Source organism: Leptodactylus fuscus, chromosome 7, assembly GCF_031893055.1.
Source record: "Leptodactylus fuscus isolate aLepFus1 chromosome 7, aLepFus1.hap2, whole genome shotgun sequence".
NCBI classification, from domain to species: Eukaryota; Metazoa; Chordata; class Amphibia; order Anura; family Leptodactylidae; genus Leptodactylus; species Leptodactylus fuscus.
This window is the reverse complement of record NC_134271.1, coordinates 104,683,553-104,708,308: the sequence shown is the minus strand read 5'-3', so window position 1 is coordinate 104,708,308 and position 24,756 is coordinate 104,683,553. Positions and strand designations below refer to the sequence as shown.

The 24,756-nt window shown below is 42.0% G+C and overlaps 1 protein-coding gene across 1 annotated transcript in view; it reads left to right on the top strand.

The window, feature by feature from the left end:
• The first annotated feature begins 1,980 nt into the window (after nucleotides 1–1,980).
• Nucleotides 1,981–24,756, top strand: part of MTHFD1 (methylenetetrahydrofolate dehydrogenase, cyclohydrolase and formyltetrahydrofolate synthetase 1) — a 47,224-nt gene continuing 24,448 nt past the window's right edge. Inside the window, exons 1-15 of the mRNA XM_075282648.1 lie at nucleotides 1,981–2,106; nucleotides 5,688–5,772; nucleotides 6,436–6,495; nucleotides 8,070–8,123; nucleotides 9,018–9,154; nucleotides 9,292–9,392; nucleotides 10,749–10,885; nucleotides 11,755–11,866; nucleotides 15,217–15,344; nucleotides 15,425–15,522; nucleotides 17,392–17,565; nucleotides 20,461–20,597; nucleotides 21,513–21,559; nucleotides 22,575–22,682; nucleotides 23,415–23,489. Coding sequence (XP_075138749.1) covers nucleotides 2,069–2,106; nucleotides 5,688–5,772; nucleotides 6,436–6,495; nucleotides 8,070–8,123; nucleotides 9,018–9,154; nucleotides 9,292–9,392; nucleotides 10,749–10,885; nucleotides 11,755–11,866; nucleotides 15,217–15,344; nucleotides 15,425–15,522; nucleotides 17,392–17,565; nucleotides 20,461–20,597; nucleotides 21,513–21,559; nucleotides 22,575–22,682; nucleotides 23,415–23,489 — 1,491 coding nt within the window. The 5' untranslated portion in view covers nucleotides 1,981–2,068. The remainder of the gene's footprint in view (nucleotides 2,107–5,687; nucleotides 5,773–6,435; nucleotides 6,496–8,069; nucleotides 8,124–9,017; nucleotides 9,155–9,291; nucleotides 9,393–10,748; nucleotides 10,886–11,754; nucleotides 11,867–15,216; nucleotides 15,345–15,424; nucleotides 15,523–17,391; nucleotides 17,566–20,460; nucleotides 20,598–21,512; nucleotides 21,560–22,574; nucleotides 22,683–23,414; nucleotides 23,490–24,756) is intronic.

Sequence of the window (24,756 nt, the reverse complement as noted above, 5' to 3'; positions counted from 1 at the left end):
CAGGACAGTATATCGCTATAGGACGGTATATCTCTGTAAGCACTACAGGACAGTATGTCTCTATAAGCACTACAGGACAGTATATCGCTACAGGACGGTATACCTCTATAAGCACTACAGGACAGTATATCGCTATAGGACGGTATATCTCTGTAAGCACTACAGGACAGTATGTCTCTATAAGCACTACAGGACGGTATATCTCTAGAAGCACTACAGGACAGTATGACTCTACTGTATAAGCACTACAGGACAGTATATCGCTACAGGACGGTATACCTCTATAAGCACTACAGGACAGTATATCGCTATAGGACGGTATATCTCTGTAAGCACTACAGGACAGTATGTCTCTATAAGCACTACAGGACGGTATATCTCTAGAAGCACTACAGGACAGTATGACTCTACTGTATAAGCACTACAGGACAGTATATCGCTACAGGACGGTATACCTCTATAAGCACTACAGGACAGTATGTCTCTATAAACACTATAGGACAGTATATCGCTACAGGACGGTATACCTCTATAAGCACTACAGGACGGTATACCTCTATAAGCACTACAGGACAGTATGTCTCTATAAACACTATAGGACAGTATATCGCTACAGGACGGTATACCTCTATAAGCACTACAGGACAGTATGTCTCTATAAACACTATAGGACAGTATATCGCTACAGGACGGTATACCTCTATAAGCACTACAGGACGGTATACCTCTATAAGCACTACAGGACGGTATACCTCTATAAGCACTACAGGACAGTATGTCTCTATAAACACTATAGGACAGTATATCGCTACAGGACGGTATACCTCTATAAGCACTACAGGACGGTATACCTCTATAAGCACTACAGGACGGTATACCTCTATAAGCACTACAGGACAGTATGTCTCTATAAACACTATAGGACAGTATATCGCTACAGGACGGTATACCTCTATAAGCACTACAGGACGGTATACCTCTATAAGCACTACAGGACAGTATGTCTCTATAAACACTATAGGACAGTATATCGCTACAGGACGGTATACCTCTATAAGCACTACAGGACAGTATGTCTCTATAAACACTATAGGACAGTATGTCGCTACAGGACGGTATACCTCTATAAGCACTACAGGACGGTATACCTCTATAAGCACTACAGGACGGTATACCTCTATAAGCACTACAGGACAGTATGTCTCTATAAACACTATAGGACAGTATATCGCTACAGGACGGTATACCTCTATAAGCACTACAGGACAGTATGTCTCTATAAACACTATAGGACAGTATATCGCTACAGGACGGTATACCTCTATAAGCACTACAGGACGGTATACCTCTATAAGCACTACAGGACGGTATACCTCTATAAGCACTACAGGACGGTATACCTCTATAAGCACTACAGGACAGTATGTCTCTATAAACACTATAGGACAGTATATCGCTACAGGACGGTATACCTCTATAAGCACTACAGGACGGTATACCTCTATAAGCACTACAGGACCACAGTCACGTCCTCATTCGCCCTGTAGCCTTATTCTTATTCCTGTTGAACTCATTTCTGGCTTTGATCTAAAAAAGAAAAACAAAAAACCCTGCAGTGTGGCTAATAGGGATGGCTGGAACTTGTAGTCCCTCCTTATAAAACGACCTACGTCTTGTTGGTGTACACAGTCTTTGCTTTCTATGGAGCAGCCCCTATAACAGGGATGGCTGGAACATGTAGTCCCTCACTATAAAGCGACCTCCATTGCTTTCTATGGAGCAGCCCCTATAACTCCGGAGCGGCTCTGTCTATAACACCACACATGACCACTGCGGACATCCTGTCATGTTACTGACTGCTGAGTGCTCCAATTATACACGGGGCGGGACTAACCTTTCCAAACCCCCCGCCTTTATACCGGGATAAACACACCCACCTCCTTCCCCTCCACGCATGCTCAGTGCGGTTGGTGCGCCACCACGAGGGTCAGCATCAGTTTTTGGAAGCCTTCTCTCGTGTAACATCGGCGCCTTGTTGAGCCGCGTCTCCCCGCTCTGTGCAGCCAGCATGCCGGCCCAAGTCCTAAGCGGGAAAGTAGTCTCCGGGTAAGTGGTGCGTCCCGGCTGTATGACAGGTTCACTAGGAAGACCACAACCCTTGGCAGTGGAGGGGTTAACGAAACACGTGGGGTCCTTGATAGATATTTAGTGCTGACAAGGATACAGATGTTTTATAACTGGGGGGAGGGTAATAGTTGTCAGACTGAATGGAGGTAACATTCAGGGCAGAAGGGGTTAAACCCAAGTTATATTTTGGGATGACATCTTATAGCTAGTGCACACTGAGGACAACTGTGAGTACAGTCCTGAGACAGCAAGTTGTCAGTAACCCAGAGCTCACAGCTGAGGGTTTGTTACAATTGGGTCTACTTCAGGCTGTGCACTGTAATCTAGATGTGTCTTCTGGATATCTGCAACAATGTATCAGTCTGGAGCACAGATTTAGGATAGGTTCACACCTGCATTTGAGTTTCGGTCAGTTGGACCCCCCCTCCCGAATAGAGACCTAATCCACTTAAAAAACTGGTTACCTGCAGAAACCCGAAGACCCCATACACTGTAACGGGGTCCGTGTGATTTCTGTTTGGTTCACGTGCAATAAGGGTGGAAAATGTGGGGAGAAAAGTGCTGTTTGCGTATATTGGGAACCAAATGGTCCCCCCTTCCCCATTATAAGTAAGGGGGGTTCATAGAGAATCATTACTATTTGTTTTGCGGATGGATATGTCATAAGTGAAAACCTAGTGTATACAGGGACGTGGGGCTAACTTTCTGCCCACAGGTATCTTTTAAAGAAAACCTTTCAGTGCATCCACCAGGTCCAGCTCTTTGATTCATGTAATAGGCGCTGCCCCATTGATTCGAGTGCAGTTGAAGTTTTTTTCTTAGCCCTAACTGTTCCTGAGTAATAAGTACTGTTGGTTTTGTTGGCTGTTATGCTATTTTGGGTATGTACAGTGTCAGGAAGGAGCTGGCAAGGTACATGAATGGGTTCAGACACTGTCCATCTCCGATTGGAGCGCAGAATCACACCCCTTGTCTGCTCCTGCCTGACACTGCCCTCCTGACTGTACAGAACCTATATAGCATATCAGGCACCAGAACTAACTGCATCGCTCATAAACAGTGGGGGCTGGGGGGAGGGACTGTGGAGGAGCGCCTATTAACGGATGTGCACAATTCATGTTGGTGTTACTGTGCAAGGGCTTCTTTAAAGAGTCTGATCATGGAGAGGTTAAAAGCTCTCACTTGAAGGGCTGGTGCCAAGTTAGGAAGTTATCTCTTGCCAATAGGATACTGGATAACTTTATTATCAGACCCTGAGAAAGCGGGTCCACTTCTCCTGTTCTGTTGGAGCAGCAGGCCAAGCTTGTGGTCTACCGGTCCATGTATTCTGTATGGGAGCACTCGAGAGAGATCAGCTGTCTCTGGCACTTCCATAAGAATGAATGGTCTGCCAGGGCACATACATGACGTATCAGTATGGGGTAACTTCATAACTTGTTACAATGTCTGCCATGGCTGATAATACTGTTAAACAAAGTTTTTTTGTTTTTTGGTGCTTATTTTTTTTCACGCCCTATTCACATCTGTGTTTGGGACCCCCACTCCCCGAATGGAAACCGGTACACATTAAAAAGTGATTACCTGGAAAACCCATGGACCCCATAGACTATAATAGCGTCTGTGTGTTTTGTACTCTGTTTCTGTATGAAACACGTGGAGAGAAAAGTCCTGCAAGCAGCACTTTTCTCTCTGCATGATTCATGCGGAAACCACACGGACCCCATTATGGTCTATGGGGTCCATGTGGTTTCCTTAGGTAACCCCTTTTTAATGCGTATACAGATGCAAATCGGGCCTGGGATGTGTTTCCACAGTAGCCAAAAATGCAGCATTTATGCAATATGGGGCCTTAGCCTAAAATACTTTTCTACTAACTCCACCTACCCACAGTATGGATCATAAATGTCTGATTTCTGGGTCCCCCAGTGATCATGTGACCAGGGTGATGGTGCATGAGCACTACTGCTCCCAGTGGACTTTAGGACCCCACTGTTGATGAGCGTTAGGGTTTCTATTGGTCAGACTCAGTTAATAGACTCTTAATCTGTGAGCAGATAAGTGTAGACTGTGAGGAAACTTTATCAACCTATGTGCAGTCACCAGTCAATATATCTTATGTTAGTACTCGCAGTTCAACAGGCCCAAAGATAAATTTCACAATGGGTATAAAACCATAAAACCTTGTGTATTGACTAATATATACCAGGTTAAATATTTGTTAGATTCAGCAGCCTTGTGGTGTGAAGCAGGTAACAAGTCTTGCATTTGGTACGCTTAGTAGCTGTCATGCCTTATATGCCAAGGGGATTGGTGGCACCGTGCATGCTGTTCTTATACTATGCTAAAGGTAAAGTGGAAGGCCTGTTACATTTAATGTTTATAAGAAGTGTTGGATACTGGCGCAGGATATAACAGGTTAAAGGCTTTGGGCTAAAGAGAACAATGCACCAGCAAGGGTTCAGTGATTCCCATCCCCCACACACTGCCTTTTGATCAGGATGGGGTTAAAACTCTCAAATTACATTGTGTTCTTGCACAAGTCTGGTGAGCTGGGCATAAAGTGAACTGGAAGCAAAAACAGCGTTAATCTTTGCCCTCAGTTACAAGGTGGCGTGGTGCCCGGTTATTAGTTGCTTTGTTAGCTCCTCTTGTGGGCATGGCCTGGGGAAGTCGCATGCTGTGTATCACACTTTTTTTGGTACATATATTATAAATCCGGTTGCTAGATCTCTGAGGGTCATTTCAGTACATCTAGAGCTCTCTGGACTGGATTGACCTCCGTAGCTAACAGTAGGACATGCTTTATTCTGGAGATCTCATGCGCTCCAGTGAAAGAAGGGTCTGTGATCTCACGTGACTGGTGTTGGTGGAGCAGAGGGGACAGGTCCTGTAAGGTTTTGTGTTGCAATAATGTTTATTATAGATGAGGAGGTCTATACATATGCAGGTGCTTCATCATGGAGAAGAAAATTAGCAGCATAACATCTGCAAAACGATCAAGCATACTGATATCCAACAATCCTATAATCCCACGGGCCCTGTACACATTAGTATAAAATGGGTGAGTTTGGTAGACTTGCATCTAATGTGTATGGGTGCCTTCATTGGAGAGTGAAGGCATGACTATAGCTCTATATATTATGATACAGGGAACTTCAGTTTCTCTCCTTGGATAACCCCTTTACAAGTTTATTTTCTACTGTTTATAGCTTTCTACTGTCTACAAGCTGTCTGGGGACGCACAAGTGCCCCATGTGAATGGTGGTGTGCATGTCTGCGTTCAATTCAGCGGGGCATCTGATCTGGCTATCTCTGTGGTCATCAGAAAGTGCTGCTTCCACTTTCAACAGCTGATCCATGGGATCCCAGAACACCCGTTTTATCCACTTCTACTGATGATGTGCACCCTTAACAATAGTGCGTTTAGTGATGGCTTTCAGCAAACCTGTTGATATATATAATCCATGCTGTACCCATGTACCTCCATTTTTAAGTGACCAGGTAACGTGTTGGATCTTAGCTAATATAGTCCTTATTGATACATTACTTATTTATTACAGACTTGTCCGAGAGCGTCTGAAAAATGAAGTTGCGGCTATGCAGGAGAAGTATGCTGGTTTCTGTCCAGGGCTGGCCATTTTACAGGTCTGTGTCTTGGTAGATTTCATGTATATTTTATAGTTCCGCTTGTGTCTTAGTGCCATTTGGAAATGTAAGGGTATGTTCACACAGTTTTTTGCAGGCGGATTTTGATGCAAAAGCATCTCCCATTCATTTCAATGGGAGTCGCTCGCTTTTTTTTTAGCTAGTGGGAAAAAGAAGCGAAATGCCCTATCTTCCCATGGATTCCACGGCTCGAGACACCCTCCTGATTAGACCCATTCATCCCGTTGCGGCTAGCCGCGTGTAGAAGTCACACGATGGAAAAGGTTTCCACTGTGTGAACATACTCTTATTCAAGTAAGCTGGATCTAAGGGTTATCTCACCCAACCCAAGAAGATCTTGTTCAGTCTATGGAACTTGGTCTGTATGGAGACTGTATTTTACTTCAGTACAATAGCAATCTGGTCATTTAGGAACTAATATAGTGAATTATGAGTAAGACTCAGCTTTCTTAGAGTGAAATGTTCTGAATGTTGACTCTGTCTACATGGGCATCAACATGGCAGTAGGCTGTTTGGTACGTATTCACCTTCGAGAAGCCTTGCACGCTGTGAAGATATTACTTGTGACTTGACTGTCCCTTTGCCATCTTGACTTCCTATAGTAAATGTATCTGATTCCATTTGTCTTTGTTTCTGTAATAGGTGGGAGACAGAGATGACTCTAACTTGTACATCAGTATGAAGCTGAAGGCGGCCTCAGAGGTGATGACATTATGAAAATATTTATGACTCCTTTAGCTGTGTGTGACTAGTCAAAAAGCTTGGGCACAGAAGTGACACACGTTGCATCACCTTGTATAGTGAAGTGTCACTTGGCTCCACCGACAGCTGTCTAGGGAGGTGTAAGTGCAACTGCTCTCTCATGTTACAGGTGCTGTAATGTAAAGCTGCACAACAGCAAATGTTGTTCTAACGAACAATGTACTTATTTACTGGGCACATCGTTCACATGAATCCGCTTCAGAATGGGTCCCCAGCTGGTCATGTGACCGACGGGCTGACATGCTGCTTTCCATCGGGCAGTGAGTGAAACACGCATGAAAAATTTCAGCCACGGTTTTGGAGGAGCACATGACCTGCCAGTATGACTGCATGACCACTTGACTAGATCCTAGTTCCTCGTGACTAGTTACTATTCATGGAAAAACCTTTAGAACATCAATTTGCCCTATAAATATGTAATTGTTAGAGTTCAGTCTAGACAGAGCTCTCAGGAATACATTCGTAGTTGTTGCATCTGGGCCCTTCTCTGGTAATGGAGTACATGGACTTGTCATGCTGTCCATATATTCTGTAAAGGTCCTGGTGCTGTACAATAGCAATTTTCAACTGGTCTCCCTCTACTACCCCCAGCCAGAGGCTGTTAGAGCAAGTTGGGAGTAGGAGGTTCCCCACAGATTCGCAGAGTCGTAAGTTGAAATTCTGACCTGCAGTATATTTCTCAGATGAGATATATAACTGTATTGCAATGTAATTCTCTGAACATAGAGCTTTAAATAAAATATTCAGAGCTTTTCTCTGCCTGGAGGTGCTTGGGTCTTTCTGCGCATGTGAGCTTTAAAATTATTTTCTTCCAGTCTTGTTTGTAGCCCAAGGTTCACAGAAACTACAAAATAACCTTCTTACAAGGAGCAATAAACATGACAATAGCAGGTGTATATTAGATATACTGTCAAGGTTGAGAAAATCTGCCGAGACAGGTGACCTGAAACATGTTGCTAAAATTCTATCACCTTTAGCATGTTACACTTAAAGGCTTATTTAGAAATCCCCTTTTTAACAAGCAGTCCTATACAGGCATATATTGTATAGTAATGGCAGTGTGACATGCACAGCAACTGCAGTATGGTGCTACAGTGTACAGTGCTGGCATATAGGACTAGTTTATGCCATGACAATAATTTGTTCGGGATTCCACCTTTGAGACCCCTGCTAATTTTGAGATTGTAGGGGTCAAGTGCTTTTCTCCTGGGTAGTGTTGCTCCTGACCACCTGCAGGTCAGCAGAAACATTAAATGGGAATATGTTGCAATCCCTATGTATTGGGTGGGTGAGTGAGTGAGTGAAAGTGGCATTGTGTAGAGATTAACAGTTTACTGCAACCACTTCATGTTGGAGACTGCTAGGGAGGTCCTGGTACTGGTGGTAGATGTTTTATGGATCAGGAAGGGATGGGATATGCAATGTTTGAGACTCCTTAAGTTAAGTTGATGCAGGTCTAAGCTTTGCTGACTCGATATGCTTGCATTAAATTTCCGCAATGTTTTATTTTCTAGATTGGTATTAATGCCAGCCATGTCAAGCTGCCAAGGACTGCAACAGAGGCAGAGGTAAGAAAAGCTAGCCATATCTGATCAGCTTAGTTTGTGCAGGAGAACTGGTGACTTTGGGTTATTCAAGCATAGAGTATGTTCTAGAATAGTGGTTATAAACCCCCACTATTCCCACGGTTATGCAACGTGGTGAGAGCAACTGTTCTGTCCTTCCCCCTTTTCCTGCTAAGGATGACAGCCTGTGAGCGCCATCCTTATTTTACAGGCACAAGGATTGCTTACATCAGTACTGATGGAGGTGTACATTGCAGTTATCGGCACCCTAGGAGGTGAGTGATAAGCTTCCTGCAGTAAAGAAGTGGTGAGTATTGAGCACAGCTTGCCACTGGTTCCCCTGTAAATGCAATGAGCGCTTCTATCAGTACTGGTGGAAGCTCTTATTTTACCTGTAAAGTAAGGAAGGTGCCCTTGGGTGGTATTAGGAAGCATGGAGCAGAGTGGAAAGTATTAAATGCAGCTTTTCACTCTTTCCTGAGTGTGGGAGCCATTTAATTAGGTGTGGGGGGCCTTTAACTACATGGGGAAGCACTGAGGGGACTATTACATAGCTGGTGACATTTATAAGTAATTGCTACTATAGGTGGTACTTGTTTGGGATGACTCCTCACTAGAGTACTTCACTTCAAAAGGTTAAACACTGTTCTAGAAGTTCAGTGGTCTCCACCTGATCAAAAAAACCTCCCATTATATATACTGTGGCCGTCAGTCAGAGCGTGCTTGGGACTTTCATATTTTATAGCGATGTATCTGTAGTGATCACAGTGCAGTTGTCAGAGGTTTTGCTAAAGAGGGGTGTTCACATGTAGCTTTGTCCATATACTGTCTAGCTACTGTACAGAGCAGTTATTAGATCTACCTCTTGTACATAGTATGATCATCTCTGTATTGTAGGTACTGAGCAGAATAAAATCTATCAATGAGGATCCAACGCTTCATGGGTTAATCGTTCAGCTGCCACTGGATTCAGATCACAAAATTGACACAGAGAAAGTCACCAATGCTGTATCGCCTGCCAAGGATGTGGATGGGTGAGTTCTGACCAGGAAATTCTAGTAAAAGTAACAATAGTAGTATTATTCGTCTTGTGACTGATATCTAGCTCTTGTTTGCCTTTCACAAATTCTTAATTTTTATTTTTTTTTACTTTTTATATCTTGTATTATAGGCTAACCAGTATTAATGCAGGAAAGCTGGCTAGAGGTGATCTCGGGGATTGCTTTATCCCATGTACTCCAAAAGGATGCCTAGACCTTATCCGACAAACAGGTATGTGCTTTACAAAACTTGGTGTCTCTTTCCCTAAAGCTTTCCCATATCAGATGAAATTTGCAACGCGTTGCGGGTCAGGTACTGTTGGTAATACTGGTATAGTCTCACCTTTAGTCAGCCTAGTCAAATTACTGCTATAAAATGGAAAATATGTAACTTAATTGGTACAGGTAATAATGGTTTATAAGGTTACAAAAACACCTTAGTTTATTGACCCTATGGTAAAGTGCAACTCCATGTACTATTTTTCCTATTTGTATAATGAGAAAATCTTCTGAAACTAAAGGTAGAGGACGTCCCTGTAGACATCTATGGGTGACACTGTGGAACTGTATAACTGAACTCCTATAGAGTCATAATGTGGTGGTGTACATGAAGCCTAGATGGCAGGAAAGCCACTGAGGCTGTTAGAGCTGTAGTGCAGGGGATCGGCGGCCATCATTATGTCTGGGATACTTGTGTCCTTGTTCTTTAGTGCACATCCCTAACCTTTTCCCTCTGAGTTTGCAAAGTCCCATTAAAAGATGTGTCCTAGCTTATTTTATTTCTACTCAATATTCATAAAATACGTACTGCTCTATTTAGTTGGAAACGTTTGCTTTATTTTCACTATGGATTTTCAGACCATCAGTCTGTGATCATTCATATTTCCAGGGGTCTGCAGAATGAAAGGGCTGTAGAACTTGCTGGGGGACTCATTCATATCAATGGGTTTTTACTGGTGTCCGTATGCAGCCTCTGCCGTGAAACTCCTTTTTTTGCACGGACATAAAGTTGGACATGCAGGTGGCGAGCAGCGCAAATATAACCCCCCCCCCCCCCATTCTGATCTGTTTCTGACTGTGTCAGTTTTGGTAAAAATAAATACAAGTAAAAAAGTAATTACCCTCGATTAGTTTAGCTGCTGTTTTTTAAAACTGGTCCTGTGCTTTTGTTTGTTTGTTTGTTTTTTATATATATTGATTATATTGATTTCCAAAAATGTGTGAAGATGGTCTTGGGTTACATTCACACAATCTTTTCCTGTCCATTCTTCTGACCCAAAAAGCCTACAATGAGTGATTCAGGTAGAGCCCTTTGCCTGCATTCATCTTCGTGCACTCTAAGGTGGAACATAAGACAGAAGCTTTCTTCCATCTTGTTTACTTTTCAATGATCACTTCTTGCATGCAGAATTTTATCTTCTGTCCAAAACAAACAGGCAAGGGGGTAGAAGGCTTCCCTCTTTATCTTCCATAGGTTGCAAAACTCCTTGGCATAAACTGATGTTACTAGTGAGACAAACTTGCTGTGACTCAGTGTTTTCCCTCCTTTTGACAATTTACTTATTTTTCTGTAATTTTCACTATCTAGGAATACAGATTGCTGGGAAGAGAGCGGTGGTTATTGGGCGCAGTAAGATTGTGGGTGCTCCTATGCACGACCTCCTGTTGTGGAATCACGCTACTGTTACTACCTGTCACTCAAAGACAGAGTCACTCAGTGAAGAGGTGAGTGCTCGGTATGTCTGACAATACAAAGTCTTGAAAGCATTAGTACCCGATAAACTATAACTTGGATAGTACATAGCTTTGGTGCAATGTTTCCAGATGCAAGACCTTGCCTCCTTTTGTATGTTACCTTGCCTCCGTGAGTTTTTATTTTCCTTATGGCCGGGGCCCCACGGGTCAGAAATGCCGTGATTGGAAAAATCGCAGCATTTTACAGTAATTGCAAAGTGGATGGGATTCTTGCGAATATCATGCCCACTTTGCAGTAAAAACCACAGCATGGACACAGTGCGGTTTTCAAAACTGTCGCGGTTTTGGAAATCGCAGCATGTCAATTATGTCTACAGAAACTCCAGCAGCTTCCCCATAGATATAATTGTAACAGAAAGTCCATGAAGGAAACTCCGTCAACTTTCTGTTTAAAGCGCGGTGGGAAGAACCACGATGCGTTCCCACCGCTGTATTTCCTGCAGCGCTTTAGCGCTGCGTATTGTCCCATGAGGCCTTAGCCTATAGGTTGTTGGCAGTGTCCCTATAATTGCCTTTTTGTGCCCATCAGCAAACCATAGGCTGAATCTCTTGTTGGAATCCTATTTCATTCTAGCATCAAAGCACTTGTTGCTACTATGTAAATGTGTGCCAGGGATTATCTGCTCTGTGTATAAGAAAATTGTGACCCTGGCACCATAATTTCAGAATTGTACATGGATTTGCTATGCTCATAGTCGGATGGCATTATCCAGGCTGCAGCCAAGTTTTTATCTGTTAGTTGAAGTACACATTACAGCCTCTGGTAGCACTTGGTTGGTGCTACCTCTTGGAGCACAGCGTTGGTGTACTAAAGCATGTTCATTGTATTGTTTGCATAGGTGAGCAGAGCAGACATTCTAGTTGTCGGTGCAGGTAAACCAGAGATGGTTAAAGGTGACTGGATCAAGCCGGGTGCCATTGTGATTGACTGTGGCATTAACCATGTAGCAGGTAAGACAATAATGAGCTGGTTTCCAAAAGATAATTACTTATATGTTCTTAAAGGGAACAAACCATGTTCTAGAATGTTACAGATTGTCACTTGGAGCTCAGTTATTATAGATATACTGCAAAGTCTCATTAACTTGTGTCCCTCTGAGACCACTGAGATCTCCTTTACTGGAAATCTCTCATAAACAATCTGCAGTGATGCTGTGATATCTTTATTCAGTTAAGTGAGGCTGAGCTACTCTCTGGTTCCACCCAAGGCCTGAAGTGGTGCTGAGTACGGGGCGGAAAAACCTCATAGACAACATTTGCAAGGAGTTTGTATGTTCTCTCTGTGTTTGCATAGGTTTCCTCCGGGTACTCCAGTTACCTCCCACACTCCAAGGACATACTTATAGGGAAAGTAGATATGGGACAGTGACTACAAGTGTCTATAAAAGCACTGCGAAATATGAAGGCACTATATACGTAAGCTAAATTAATAAATAATGGAAAGACCTCTCACTGCACACCATGAGCATGTATTCACAGAAATCTGTATTTGGTAGTGGGCATTGGCAATACCAGCGCTCCCCAGATAACCCTGTTTATTGGCAATATTAAGGCTGCTTACATGTAGTACTAGCATCTGCCCGCGACTTCGGCTGAACCGCGTACAGTTGGCGTATTGTTGGCAAAGATGATCTGGCGTGCGCCAAGGTGTACCCCCTTTGCCCCTGTGTCGCTACCTGAACTGTGACACTGACGTGCTGCCGCCGCCAGCCTCATCGGGCCCCGCAGAGGCACGCGGCGTGGCTGCGGAGCGCCGGAGCTGCGAGCAGCCGCCATGTAGGCCAGCTCGGACATCGCCTCTCCCACAGACTGCTGCGGGTGTATCAGGCCGTGCCGCTATCCCACCCACAGCCTGCCGCGCACCAATTGGAGCCCCACTGAAAGACCTGTTATGATGTCATCTCAGGTCCTGTAGCGGACCAGGGGCTCTGTTTAGCCGGCCTCAGTGGGCCTTTTGGCGGAGTGCGTGGCTGCCAAAGTAGCCTATGTTTCCTTCCTGATCAATATCTCGGTAGGTGCAAAATCTGAGCTCAATCCATTCATCCGTTTGGCTGTGATTGAGGAACAATCCAAACACACAAACTTTATTTATGTTATATACAGTCCTATGAAAAAGTTTGGGCACCCCTATTAATCTTAATCATTTTTAGTTCTAAATATTTTGGTGTTTGCAGCAGCCATTTCAGTTTGATATATCTAATAACCGATGGACACAGTAATATTTCAGGATTGAAATGAGGTTTATTGTACTAACAGAAAATGTGCAATATGCATTAAACCAAAATTTGACCGGTTCAAAAGTATGGGCACCTCAACAGAAAAGTGACATTAATATTTAGTAGATCCTCCTTTTGCAAAGAGATCGGCCTCTAGTCGCTTCCTGTAGCTTATAATCCGTTCCTGGATCCTGGATGAAGGTATTTTGGACCATTCCTCTTTACAGAACAATTCAAGTTCAGTTTGATGGTCGCCGAGCATGGACAGCCCGCTCTCAAATAATCTGAAAACAAAGATTGTTCAACATAGTTGTTCAGGGAAAGGATACAAAAAGTTGTCTCAGAGATTTAACCTGTCAGTTTCCACTGTGAGGAACATAGTAAGGAAATGAAAGACCACAGGGACAGTTCTTGTTAAGCCCAGAAGTGGCAGGCCAAGAAAAATATCAGAAAGGCAGAGAAGAAGAATGGTGAGAACAGTCAAGGACAATCCACAGACCACCTCCAAAGAGCTGCAGCATCATCTTGCTGCAGATGGTGTCACTGTGCATCGGTCAACAACACAGCGCACTTTGCACAAGGAGAAGCTGTATGGGAGAGTGATGAGAAAGAAGCCGTTTCTGCAAGCACGCCACAAACAGAGTCACTGCCTGAGGTATACAAAAGCACATTTGGAGAAGCCAACTTCATTTTGGAAGAAGCTCCTGTGGACTGATGAAACAAAGATTGAGTTGTTTGGTCCTACAAAAAGGCGTTATGCATGGCGTCCAAAAAAAATAGCATTCCAAGAAAAACACATGCTACCCAATGTAAAATTTGGTGGAGGTTCCATCATGCTTTGGGGCTGTGTGGCCAATGCCAGCAGCAGGAATCTTGTTAAAGTTGAGGGTCGCATGGATTCCGCTCAGTATCAGCAGATTCTTGAGAATAATGTTCTAGAATCAGTGATGAAGTTGAAGTTACGCCGGGGATGGATATTTCAGCAAGACAATGATCCAAAACACCGCTCCAAATCGACTCCGGCATTCATGCAGAGGAACAATTACAATGTTCAGGAATGGCCATCCCAGTCCCCAGACCTGAATATCATTGAACATCTGTGGGCTGATTTGAAGCGGGCTGTCCATACTCGGGAACCATCAAACTTAACTGAACTTGAATTGTTTTGTAAGAGGAATGGTCCAAAATCCCTTCATCCAGGAACTGATTAAAAGTTACAGGAAGCGACTAGAGGCTGTTATCTTTGCAAAAGGAGGATCTACTAAATATTAATGTCACTTTTCTGTTGAGGTGCCCATACTTTCTCACCGGTCAAATTTTGGTTTAATGCATATTGCACATTTTCTGTTAGTACAATAAACCTCATTTCAATCCTGAAATATTACTGTGTCCATCAGTTATTAGATATATTAAACTGAAATGTCTGTTGCAAACACCAAAATATTTAGAACTAAAAATGATTAAGATTAATAGGGGTGCCCAAACTTTTTCATAGGACTGTATATAATATAATATAATATATTGTAGAATTCTGCAGCTACTTGTGGTGTTGTTTGACACATTCATGTTCATTGTAATCTGTTGTGTTGACATCTAGTGGCCAAAGTGAAAACTTCAGGACTTGATTATGTAGGTGGATAAATTGTTGAAGTCTTATTTTTACACTTTATTTTGCTTCTTATATAGCACCAAATATTTATGTAGATCACCTAGATTCCCTGCTTGGGGCAGTGAGTGTTTGAGAGCCCTATGAGTGTGTCATTGCAGTGTATGAGGAAACCTAAATCCATGGGGAACAGTACAAATTTGATGCAGGTGTTGGCCTTGATAGGATTCAAACCCAGGGCTCCAGCACTGCAAGGGAACAGTGTTGGTTTTGGCTTCAAACTTGACCTGCAAAAACCTGAAGGTGTGAATGAACCCCCTATGGTCGCTTTTAATACTACTAGTTTTGGCTTTGAAGCTGGCTTCCATCATTAGTGTTCAACAATTCTATATCTATTACTAGGTACTAGTTCTACGTAGAATTGCTATATATATTTATTTGCTAAGAATCTCTTCTAACCATTGCTCCTTTCCAATTAGATGCCACTAAACAGTCTGGTAAAAGAGTGGTCGGAGATGTAGACTATCAGGAGGCAAAGGAGAGAGCGTCATACATTACTCCAGTCCCAGGAGGGGTTGGCCCTATGACAGTAGCCATGCTTATGGAGGTTAGTAGACCATGCTTTTGATCCAAATTCATCTGATGTGAGTGAATTTACAGTGGACTCATTACTGTCTCTTATTGCAGAACACTGTTGAAAGTGCAAAAAGGTACATGGAAACGTTCCAGCCACATACATGGAATATTGAATGCGCTAAACTTCAGGTGCAGACTCCTGTACCAAGGTAATGCAAGAGGAATAGATACTGTGCTACAATGGCAATGCATATGTTGGCTGCAAAGCTTCCTGTTATTTTCCTATTTTAACAGCTTTATTTTTGAGTTTACTTCAGATAAGAGGGAAGGCACACACAAAGCAATATGTAGGGTGAGGGTGAATCACAGAGGATGTGTATCAGTGTACAGAGCAAGGAGAGAACTTATTGATTTGCAAAGTGCTGTCAGCGCTATATAAATAAAACTCACAAGCTTGTTATCATCATTGTCTGTCAGTACAGAAGATAAGAGACTGGAGGAAACAGTACAAGTGTAAATTTGTGCTGATACTTAAGGTCAGACTGCAATATTTACTCATATCAGATCTATTGATCTCTAACACAACCTTAACTGAAGGTTACCACTGACAAATGTAAAAGTGCTGTTAAAGGCTCTATATTATAGTTATGGCCATAATTTTGCAATCATGACACCTTTCTTTGACATATCGGTATATATTTATATGAACAAAATGCAAATCGAGAAAGAAAATAATGGAGTATTGCATTGTGAAGGTAAAAATAGATTATATTACGTGTACATTTGTGATGAGCATTGCCAAAGGATCTGACTAATACTTTGCATGCCATGGCCATGTCGTTCTGTTATTGATATTCTGTTTTATTTTATAGGTAGCACTGATGTTTTACTTCATTGCGTCAAGATGTCCTGTTTACTACCATTTTTGTATCTTCCTAGACTGTTCATGTTCACTTTATATTACTGTAGTTTTGGCACTTTCATAGTTATTACTGTTGAGTTTTTTGTTTTTTAATTCAAGGTTTGAGAATGGCGATTTCACTTTTCTTGATCCTTGCTTTTTTTTATTTGAGGTTTGGAAATAAATGTTAGAGAGAAATTGATCATACGGTTTTGTGGGGTATTTGACAAATTCCTATGCATATACTCCAGTCACTTGTCTACTGACCAGTCTACATGATTTTGAAAAGCCCATTGCTTAATAAAGGCCACGATCTGACTCCCAGGTGTTACAGTAGGAAAACCTTTTTGGTAGAGGTTTAGGTAGGCACACCTGCCAAAAAAAAAAGTTTGGTTCTATTCCTCATTATATTTCTATTATGGCAGATCATAGTGGGGCTTCTCTACATAGACCCCTTTTTGTAAAGTTGCTTCTATTTCCATTAAGTTGTACTTGTAATAAAATAGATATAGCCATAGATATAAAGCAGCAGTCCTGGTGTCTTTTGTTTTTTCTTCCACCTTGGCCTTATACATTAACATCTGTAGTCTGTCTCGTAGAACAGTTATTTGCAAGGCGTTGTACCCATCATGGTCTGCACAGCATCAACCTGACTCTGAGCTTAATGTTGTTTCATTGCTATTATTCGGGATCATCTGGAACAGTAGTAGGTTTTCCAGTACTCAATGCACCAGCACTTATTTATTTTTGCTGCAATCTGTATTTTCAAGCTCTAACTGTAGTAAAAACTATTTTAATATTTTAGTGTCCTGAAGGCCATCTCTGCAAAAATATTGCTAGCATATACTCAACTCCAGTAATATATTAAGTGAACATTGAAAACCTGAACACAATATGAGCATAATATCTTGTACATAGAAACATGATGGATATGGCGGCAAGAAGAAAGATATCAGTGCTAATAAACTACAACCTAAGTGCACAAGACAAATACTGTGTGTCTCCTACATGCTTTTCGTGATCATGTGTGTCACTTTGGTGATCAGTTAATAGCCAAAGAAAATACACACAGATCAGGCAAGATATATATTTACAAAATATAAAAGATGGAACAATAATCTGACTTACAGCCTATATCACTGTTGGAGCTCAATCCTGCTCTTTTCTTCCTCTCTAGTGACATTGAAATCTCCCGATCTTGTGTACCAAAGCCGATTTCTCGTCTTTCAGAAGAGATTGGTCTGCTGTCTGAAGAGGTGGAATTATATGGACAGACAAAAGCCAAAGTATTGCTCTCCACGGTCAAACGTCTGCAGGGTCAGAAGGATGGAAAATATGTTGTTGTCACTGGGTACTTTATTTACTTCTCCTTCCATATATGTAAGATTAGACCGGGTAGGGTTGTAACTGGAGTCTTGAGGGTAACAATGACTTTGAAAGCTTTAGAAAGAGAACTAGAACCCCCACCTGCAGATGAAAACAAACTTTATATGTTAGCAGAGAGAAATTCCTCTTTCTTCTCATATCGGACTTTTCTTCCTATCCCATTTCCCCTCTGCTAAAGTGACTCTCGCTGTGAAAATATTTTAGGTGTAATCAGGTTTTATTGAAAATTTTTAGAACAAAGTAAAACATAACATATGCATGAGAGGCAAAGGCCAAAATATAAACAGAGTGAAGGCTGGAGGCCAATAGCGTCCAAACCGACAATATACACAGAGACCCTCAAGCACAGAAACGGGAGTAACCAAGACAAATAAAGAAAACGCATGGAAAGACAAAATGAGAACAGGGAATAGAAAAAGGACCAGCAGAAGAGAGCAGGGTGAAAATTTTTTTTTTGTCAGTATTTCTCTATATATCCTGAATGATTGTCAAGCTATTTGAGTGAAAGAGATAGCAAGGGTAAGTTTACATTGGGGAATATGGAGAGGGGAGGGGGGGGGAGAGAGAGAGAGAGTTCTGAGAAGCATGATAACAAAAATATAGGTCCTATAATGACCAATAGTAGTGTTACTCATGTACACATATGGCAGCTTATCCTGAAGTGACCAGGGTGTGGCGTAAGTAGGCCCACCCTTCCCTCCGTCATAAATAGCTGAATACCATGGTCTGTTGTAAACAGACTGGAAGCCAGTGGTTAACTTTCTACAGAAGTAAATATGTAACAAACTAAACTACATCTAATTAATGATATATTTACATATTAATAATTATATAATTAACTTTTTTTTTATTTTGAAGTCAGAGTTGTTAACTTTTTTTTCCTGGCTCTGTAGCCCTGGAAATGCCAATAATACACCTCTGGAAATAGTCATATAGCCAAACCAAATAATAGCACTATGTAAAAAAAAAAAAAATAAATATTACTAATGTTAACGAAGGGAAAAAAAAAATACAGTATCCAAAGGCCAATAATACTGCCATATCATGTCCCTAAAAACAATGTAATATTCCTGCAGTAACCATAAATTAGTACATATGAGTTGTATACTGGCAATCTGCAAACCATGTATGCGAATACAGTACAACTAAATCCAGTGACTTACTGCTTTCTGATGGAAGTTGTTCACTTAGGCTAGATGCATGCTACTGAGTTCCATTTGGCCATTGGGTTTACCAGTCTGACCTTCATACCAGGAGTGGGACTCCTAGCAATATAGTTATCCAGTGACGTAACTACACTCTTGTGGGATCTGGTGCAAACTTTTATCAGGGCCCTCTTCCTACAGTCTACACTTGTTAGTGACCATTCTAAGTGCTGCAGCGATAGTTCAGATACTTGAAAGGGTTACAACTATAGTACCCACAACTACGGTTATCAAGAGTATGGTAAGTGAGCAGCACAACATCCAACATGGAAACAATACTGGATACTGTGTGCTCTGGTAAACATTTGATCTGCGGGGATCTTAACAGTCTCAGAGATCAGTGAGGGTCAATCATCCATATTCCGCAGCACTTTACAACATGTAGGATTCAAGTACAGACAAAAAGCTACATTACAGAGAAATAGTCAATTCACACAATGGGATGGAGGGCTCTCCTTACAAGAGCTTACAATCTATGAGACTGAAACTCTCCTTACCTCAGGTTTCCTGGGCATCGTTGCTCCATACAGTTTTCTGCACCTTCCACCTCTGTCCTCTTCTACCTGCGACTGTGGTCACGTGCCCCACAGCGTGACCACCAATTGGGCCTCAGTGGCCACATGGGGTGCGCCGATGTCATTACACTGGCACTCCCTATGTGACTGCTGGGGCCCATTCACAAGTCCCAGCAAGTGACCCCCTGGGGGGTGCACGACCTCAGACATGGGCTGGAAGAGCCCCAAAGAGAATGCTGGGAACCAGAGTCTCAGGAGAGGTGAGTATAAGTATTTGTTATTTTTAATCCCTCCCCTGGGCTATTATTGGAAAGGCCACTGGGCTCTTTTACATTAACAATATGTGTAGTGGATGGGGAACTAGGCTTTCCCAGATTGCTATCATGGTGATGCGGGGCCCCTGTACCACTGCAGGCTCGGTTGTGGTTGCACTCCCTGCGTGTCTAAAAACCAATACAAAGTATATTGAGCACTACACAATGAGTTGTCACACATTGGTCATCAAAACTAATAATACACAATAATTACATAGGAAGAGGTGCCAACATGCCATAGCTATAGGGGAGTCTAAGTTATAGGAGATTGCAGAAATGATGCAACAGAGGCTATAAATGTCATTCACAGCTAAAGGGGCAGTGTTGGGAATTCCAGAGACAAGCCAGAGCATTTATAACTGTCTATAGGCAACTCTTTGCTTTCTTCAATAGGTACGGTTTCACTGAATCTGGTGTAGTTGTAATTTTCTCTGTAGCCCCCAGCATTCTTGAGCCATTTCTGTTAGTTTCAGCACAACTATGCGCTCAGATAGGTGGTCCCTGTGTGTCTGCTACAACCGAGGACCACCCACCTGACAGTAGAGAGTATGACTGTGATGAAAGTAACAGAAGTGAATACTTGGGAATGGCGGTGGTGAGAGAAAAAAATTTCAACTACCGTATATTGGAATCCGTGGAGTGGTACCTATTGAAGGATGCAAAGAGTTGGAGTAGATGGAGGTGGTGAAGGTCCTCTTTATAGCATAAAACACTTTCCAACTTCTTCCTGATCTTCCATTTTTGAGTCTGCTATATTGTGCTGTAGTTAATGCAGTAAGTATTTTTGTACTTGTTTATTGTGTTTTTTTTTTTTTTTATCCTACAGTATAACGCCAACTCCGCTGGGTGAAGGAAAGAGCACTACTACCATTGGATTGGTTCAGGCTCTTGGAGCTCATTTGAAACGTAATGTGTTTGCTTGTGTGAGACAACCTTCACAAGGACCTACCTTTGGAATTAAAGGTAAGTTAATGAAGCGCTGTGTTGTTGTATCCAGGTCAGAAACCAAGATGGCTGAAGTCGGTTAGTGAACGAGTACACACTTGTTTACGATATATATGGAGGCACCACTCATTACCTGTATCTAGTCTAAGCAAAGCTCTGACATCGAAGGCTGGGTTCACACTAGTGCGGCTGTCCGCCCCCGGGGTGTCCGTCTTAAACCCTGGTGAAACTGGACAGCAGGCGGCTTGCGAGCTGTCGGCTTTGACACCATGACCGCCCGTGTGCGTTTTCAACCTGTCCACCTGGAAACCAAGTCCTACATGCAGGACTATGTACACGAAAAAAAAAAAAAAAAAAAACGGTTTCCAGGCGGCGAGGCTGAAAAAGCACATAGGCAGTCACCTTTTGAAAACTCATTCAAATGAATGGGTTTTAAAGCCGACCACTTGTAAGCTGTCTCTTGTCTGGTTTTCCTGGGGTTTACAACGGACAGCGGCGGCAGTGTGAACCTGGGCTCCAGACTGATACAAAGTAGCAGAGAAATTTGTGCAGCAGCTGCATTCAAAATAACATAATAAAAAGTTAACAAAGTAATACACCCCAAAATAGTACCAATAAAAAGAGCAGCTTTTTTCCACATTGTAAATTACAACTCACTCCACAAAAAGCAATCCCCTATATGGCTATGGTGACAGAAAAAAAAAGTTTTGGCTTTCAGGATTAGATGATGATAATAGGGAAAAAAATATGTATCCTGAAAGAGGTTGTCCATGATAATTAATTAATTTATTTATTTTGCAAGGAGGACAGGGAAGATAAAAAAAACAAACAAAAAACAACGAAACAAAAAATCATACTCACCTTTCCCTGGTATCTCCCACTGCGGTCAGGTTGAGATTAACTGTCTTAAATACCTTCTTGTATTATTTGTAGGAGGTGCAGCAGGAGGAGGATATTCACAGGTTATTCCAATGGAAGAGGTAAGTCCAGTTTCCTGCATACCAAAATTAACCTGTCTGACTTGGCCGATTTAGGAACGGTCCCAGGATTGGTCATAAAGAGATTTCCTGGTATCATTTGTAAGCCCAGCGGATGCTTAAAATAATACAAATACACTGCAAACACACATGTCTATTCAGTAGAGTCTCTATTCAGATCCCTGGTATTTCTGATCTTTGACTAGTATGTGAGTGATGCCGCCATGTTGTGGTCAGAGTGCTGTAAAAGGTTGGACATTAGAAGGGAATGGGAAGTGAGGTGAGGGCACAAGAGACAGGGTGGTGCTTTGAGGAGTGTTTCTTTGTACTGGCAGATGAGCTGGAGCCAAGTGGCTAATGTTAACTATCCCGGGACTGGGGAAGTACCCAAACCTATTGTTGTAGGTAGGGAAACCTATTAGGGCTTCACCAAGTGTAGGGAAGAGCTGTTTAACATAAGAAAATTGTACCTGGATAACACCTTTAAATTAGAGACTTAAGAACCCTTCAGATTCAATGACCCTGACACTCACCACATGACATTATATCAATGGGATACCATCTGTAACTCATAGACTACCTTTAGCCCACCTATTTAGTCTTTATCACATTGAATTGTCTAAAGTGGTTGCCACTCTCTTAGACTAGGTGGAAAACTCTGTTTTGTCACAGCTTTTCAATGCAGATGCAGTTTAGATGTTTCATCTGTAGAATAAATAAATAAATGAAAAAAGGATTTGGTTGGGCCTTCATGGAGTTTGTATGATCTCCTCGTGTTTACATAGGTTTCCTGCTGCACTCCAAAGACTGATAGTGAATGTAGATGTGGATTGGACAGTGATATTAAAGCACTGCAGAATATCTTTTCTATGGTTTTATCATCTGAATTGTGGTAGTAAAAGTCACTTCTAGACACCTACAGTCATCATTCTAGCTGTAAATTGCATTGACAATATAGGGAATTTATTTAAATTTTATTTTAAACTTTCTAACTCCAAGTCCTTCTGCTTACTTGCAGTTTAACCTCCATCTCACTGGTGATATACACGCCATAACGGCTGCTAACAACCTAGTGGCAGCTGCCATTGACGCGCGGATCTTCCATGAGCTGACACAGTCTGACAAGGTGAGAGTTCTGGCACCAATTAACATGACACATTGACAAATCTCACAAGCTGTTTCTATGGCCTCTTCAATGTCCTGCTACATTGTACTTGTTGTAGAACATGAGCTTAGAGCTGTCAATGTCAATATCAGTGAGTCACATACGTCCGTCATCTATATCTTAAGTGCTAAGAAGTTATTAAACCAATTATGTCCTAAACTCCAAGCACTGGACACACGGATCTAAAGATGTGTGAGTCAATTTATTATCATGACGTGTCCAGCTGTGAGCGTTTTTAGGCTCTCCGTGGCAAAACCGTTTTTTTTTTTTTTTTTTTTTTTTTTTTTTTTTAACCGGACACAGTCGGACATGCAGGACTTTGTGTCCGGTTTAAAAAAAACTGTTTAGCCGCAGAGAGCATAAAACGCTCACGGCCGCTCACTATCTGACAGGTTTCCATCTTCTGCATGCAGAAGATGGAAAGCTGATAACTGAGACCCGAACGCTGCTGTGAACTTAGCGTAAGAAGCTACAAAAACGATACAATTTACAAATTACTTTAACCAGCTCTTTAAGGGTAAAGTCCATTGTTCTCACCAATGGAAAAAAATTCCTGCAAGATGGTTGAGAACAACAAACCTACAATGACAGCAGTGTGACTCTACCCTATGATGATATTTGCATTCATTCTTAGATTTAAGAGAGACTTGTACTAGTCATAATTCACACTAACAAATGAAGATTGTCTTCCAGGCTCTGTACAACCGTCTTGTCCCTTCCTGTAATGGAGTGCGAAAATTTTCAGATATTCAGATCAGAAGGCTTAAGGTGAGTTGGAAAAATTGTGCAGTTTTGAAGGACATAGTTTTTTATCTTTTTCTTTAAAGCTGTTTAATTTGTGACACTTTGTCAACCTTCACATAGGTAGGGAAAAATGTAGAGGTTATACAAAAAAAAAAAAAGTTATGCTAGGTTTTGAAGTTATCCTCAATCGGTAGTAGGGGATAACTTCATGATTGGTGGCGGTCCAACTGCTTGAACCACCCTTACCCCAAGAATGTGGGTCCAGTTCTCTCCTCCTTATGCATCAGAAGGCCAAGCAGGCACCCTGCCACTCCATTCATTCTTTAGGGGAGTAAACAATTTGTCAAATTGCCAACCGGGTGGTACCAATCCCTTTGTCATAGCTGCAGTTTTACACCATCCAATAACTACTGCTACACCTCAATGTCTACAGCAGCTAATCCCAATGGGTGCTATGGAAACCCTCCAATGGGGAAGAAGACTGTACGCCTTCATGCAACATTATCTGCATCCAAGGAATTTTTTATCTTTTGGCAAAAATGATTTGGTAACAGCAGCACTTAGAAGTTTTACACTGCTACATATGGTAAATCCTTTAATAAAATGCTGCCAAAAGTATATTTTCCCTGTTGAAAAGCCGTTCTTAGTTGAGTATTTATGCTGTTGCTATTTCTGAGCAGTTTGTGTTGTCATTTGTCTTTCTAGGAACATGCTTTTTGGCATAATTGCATTTTATTCAATATGTTCTTATTTTCTAGTAATACTTGTGTTGGATTAGTAACCGTTAGCATATTAATGAGGAATGGCTAAGAATAGCAGTCTACACTTATCGGAGGGACTGGAAATATTCTTTGCAGAGAGTAATTGTGTAGAATATGTATACCTACCCTGGCACCTAAAATATGGAAGGTGCTCTCTTTTCATGAGTCAGGTAAAATTGGACAACCCCTTTAACTTTTAAATGAAACTGGGGCGATCAAAATAAAAATGCATACTCACCTGTCCCAGTGCACCGGTGTCCTCCTGGAGTATCCCAGTTTTTCTGCTCCAGCAGCTTCTCCCGGGTCTCTACCTGAGTTTTGCTGAGGCCAATCAGCAGCCTCAGGAAGAGACCGATGATGTTACAGGTAGTGACATCACATGCCCTTTGCTGATTGGTCTCTGCGGTTGCATGACTGCTGAGGCCAATCAGCAGCCTCAGGAAGAGACCGATGATGTTACAGGTAGTGACATCACATGCCCCTTGCTGATTGGTCCCTGCGGTTACATGACTGCTGAGGCCAATCAGCAG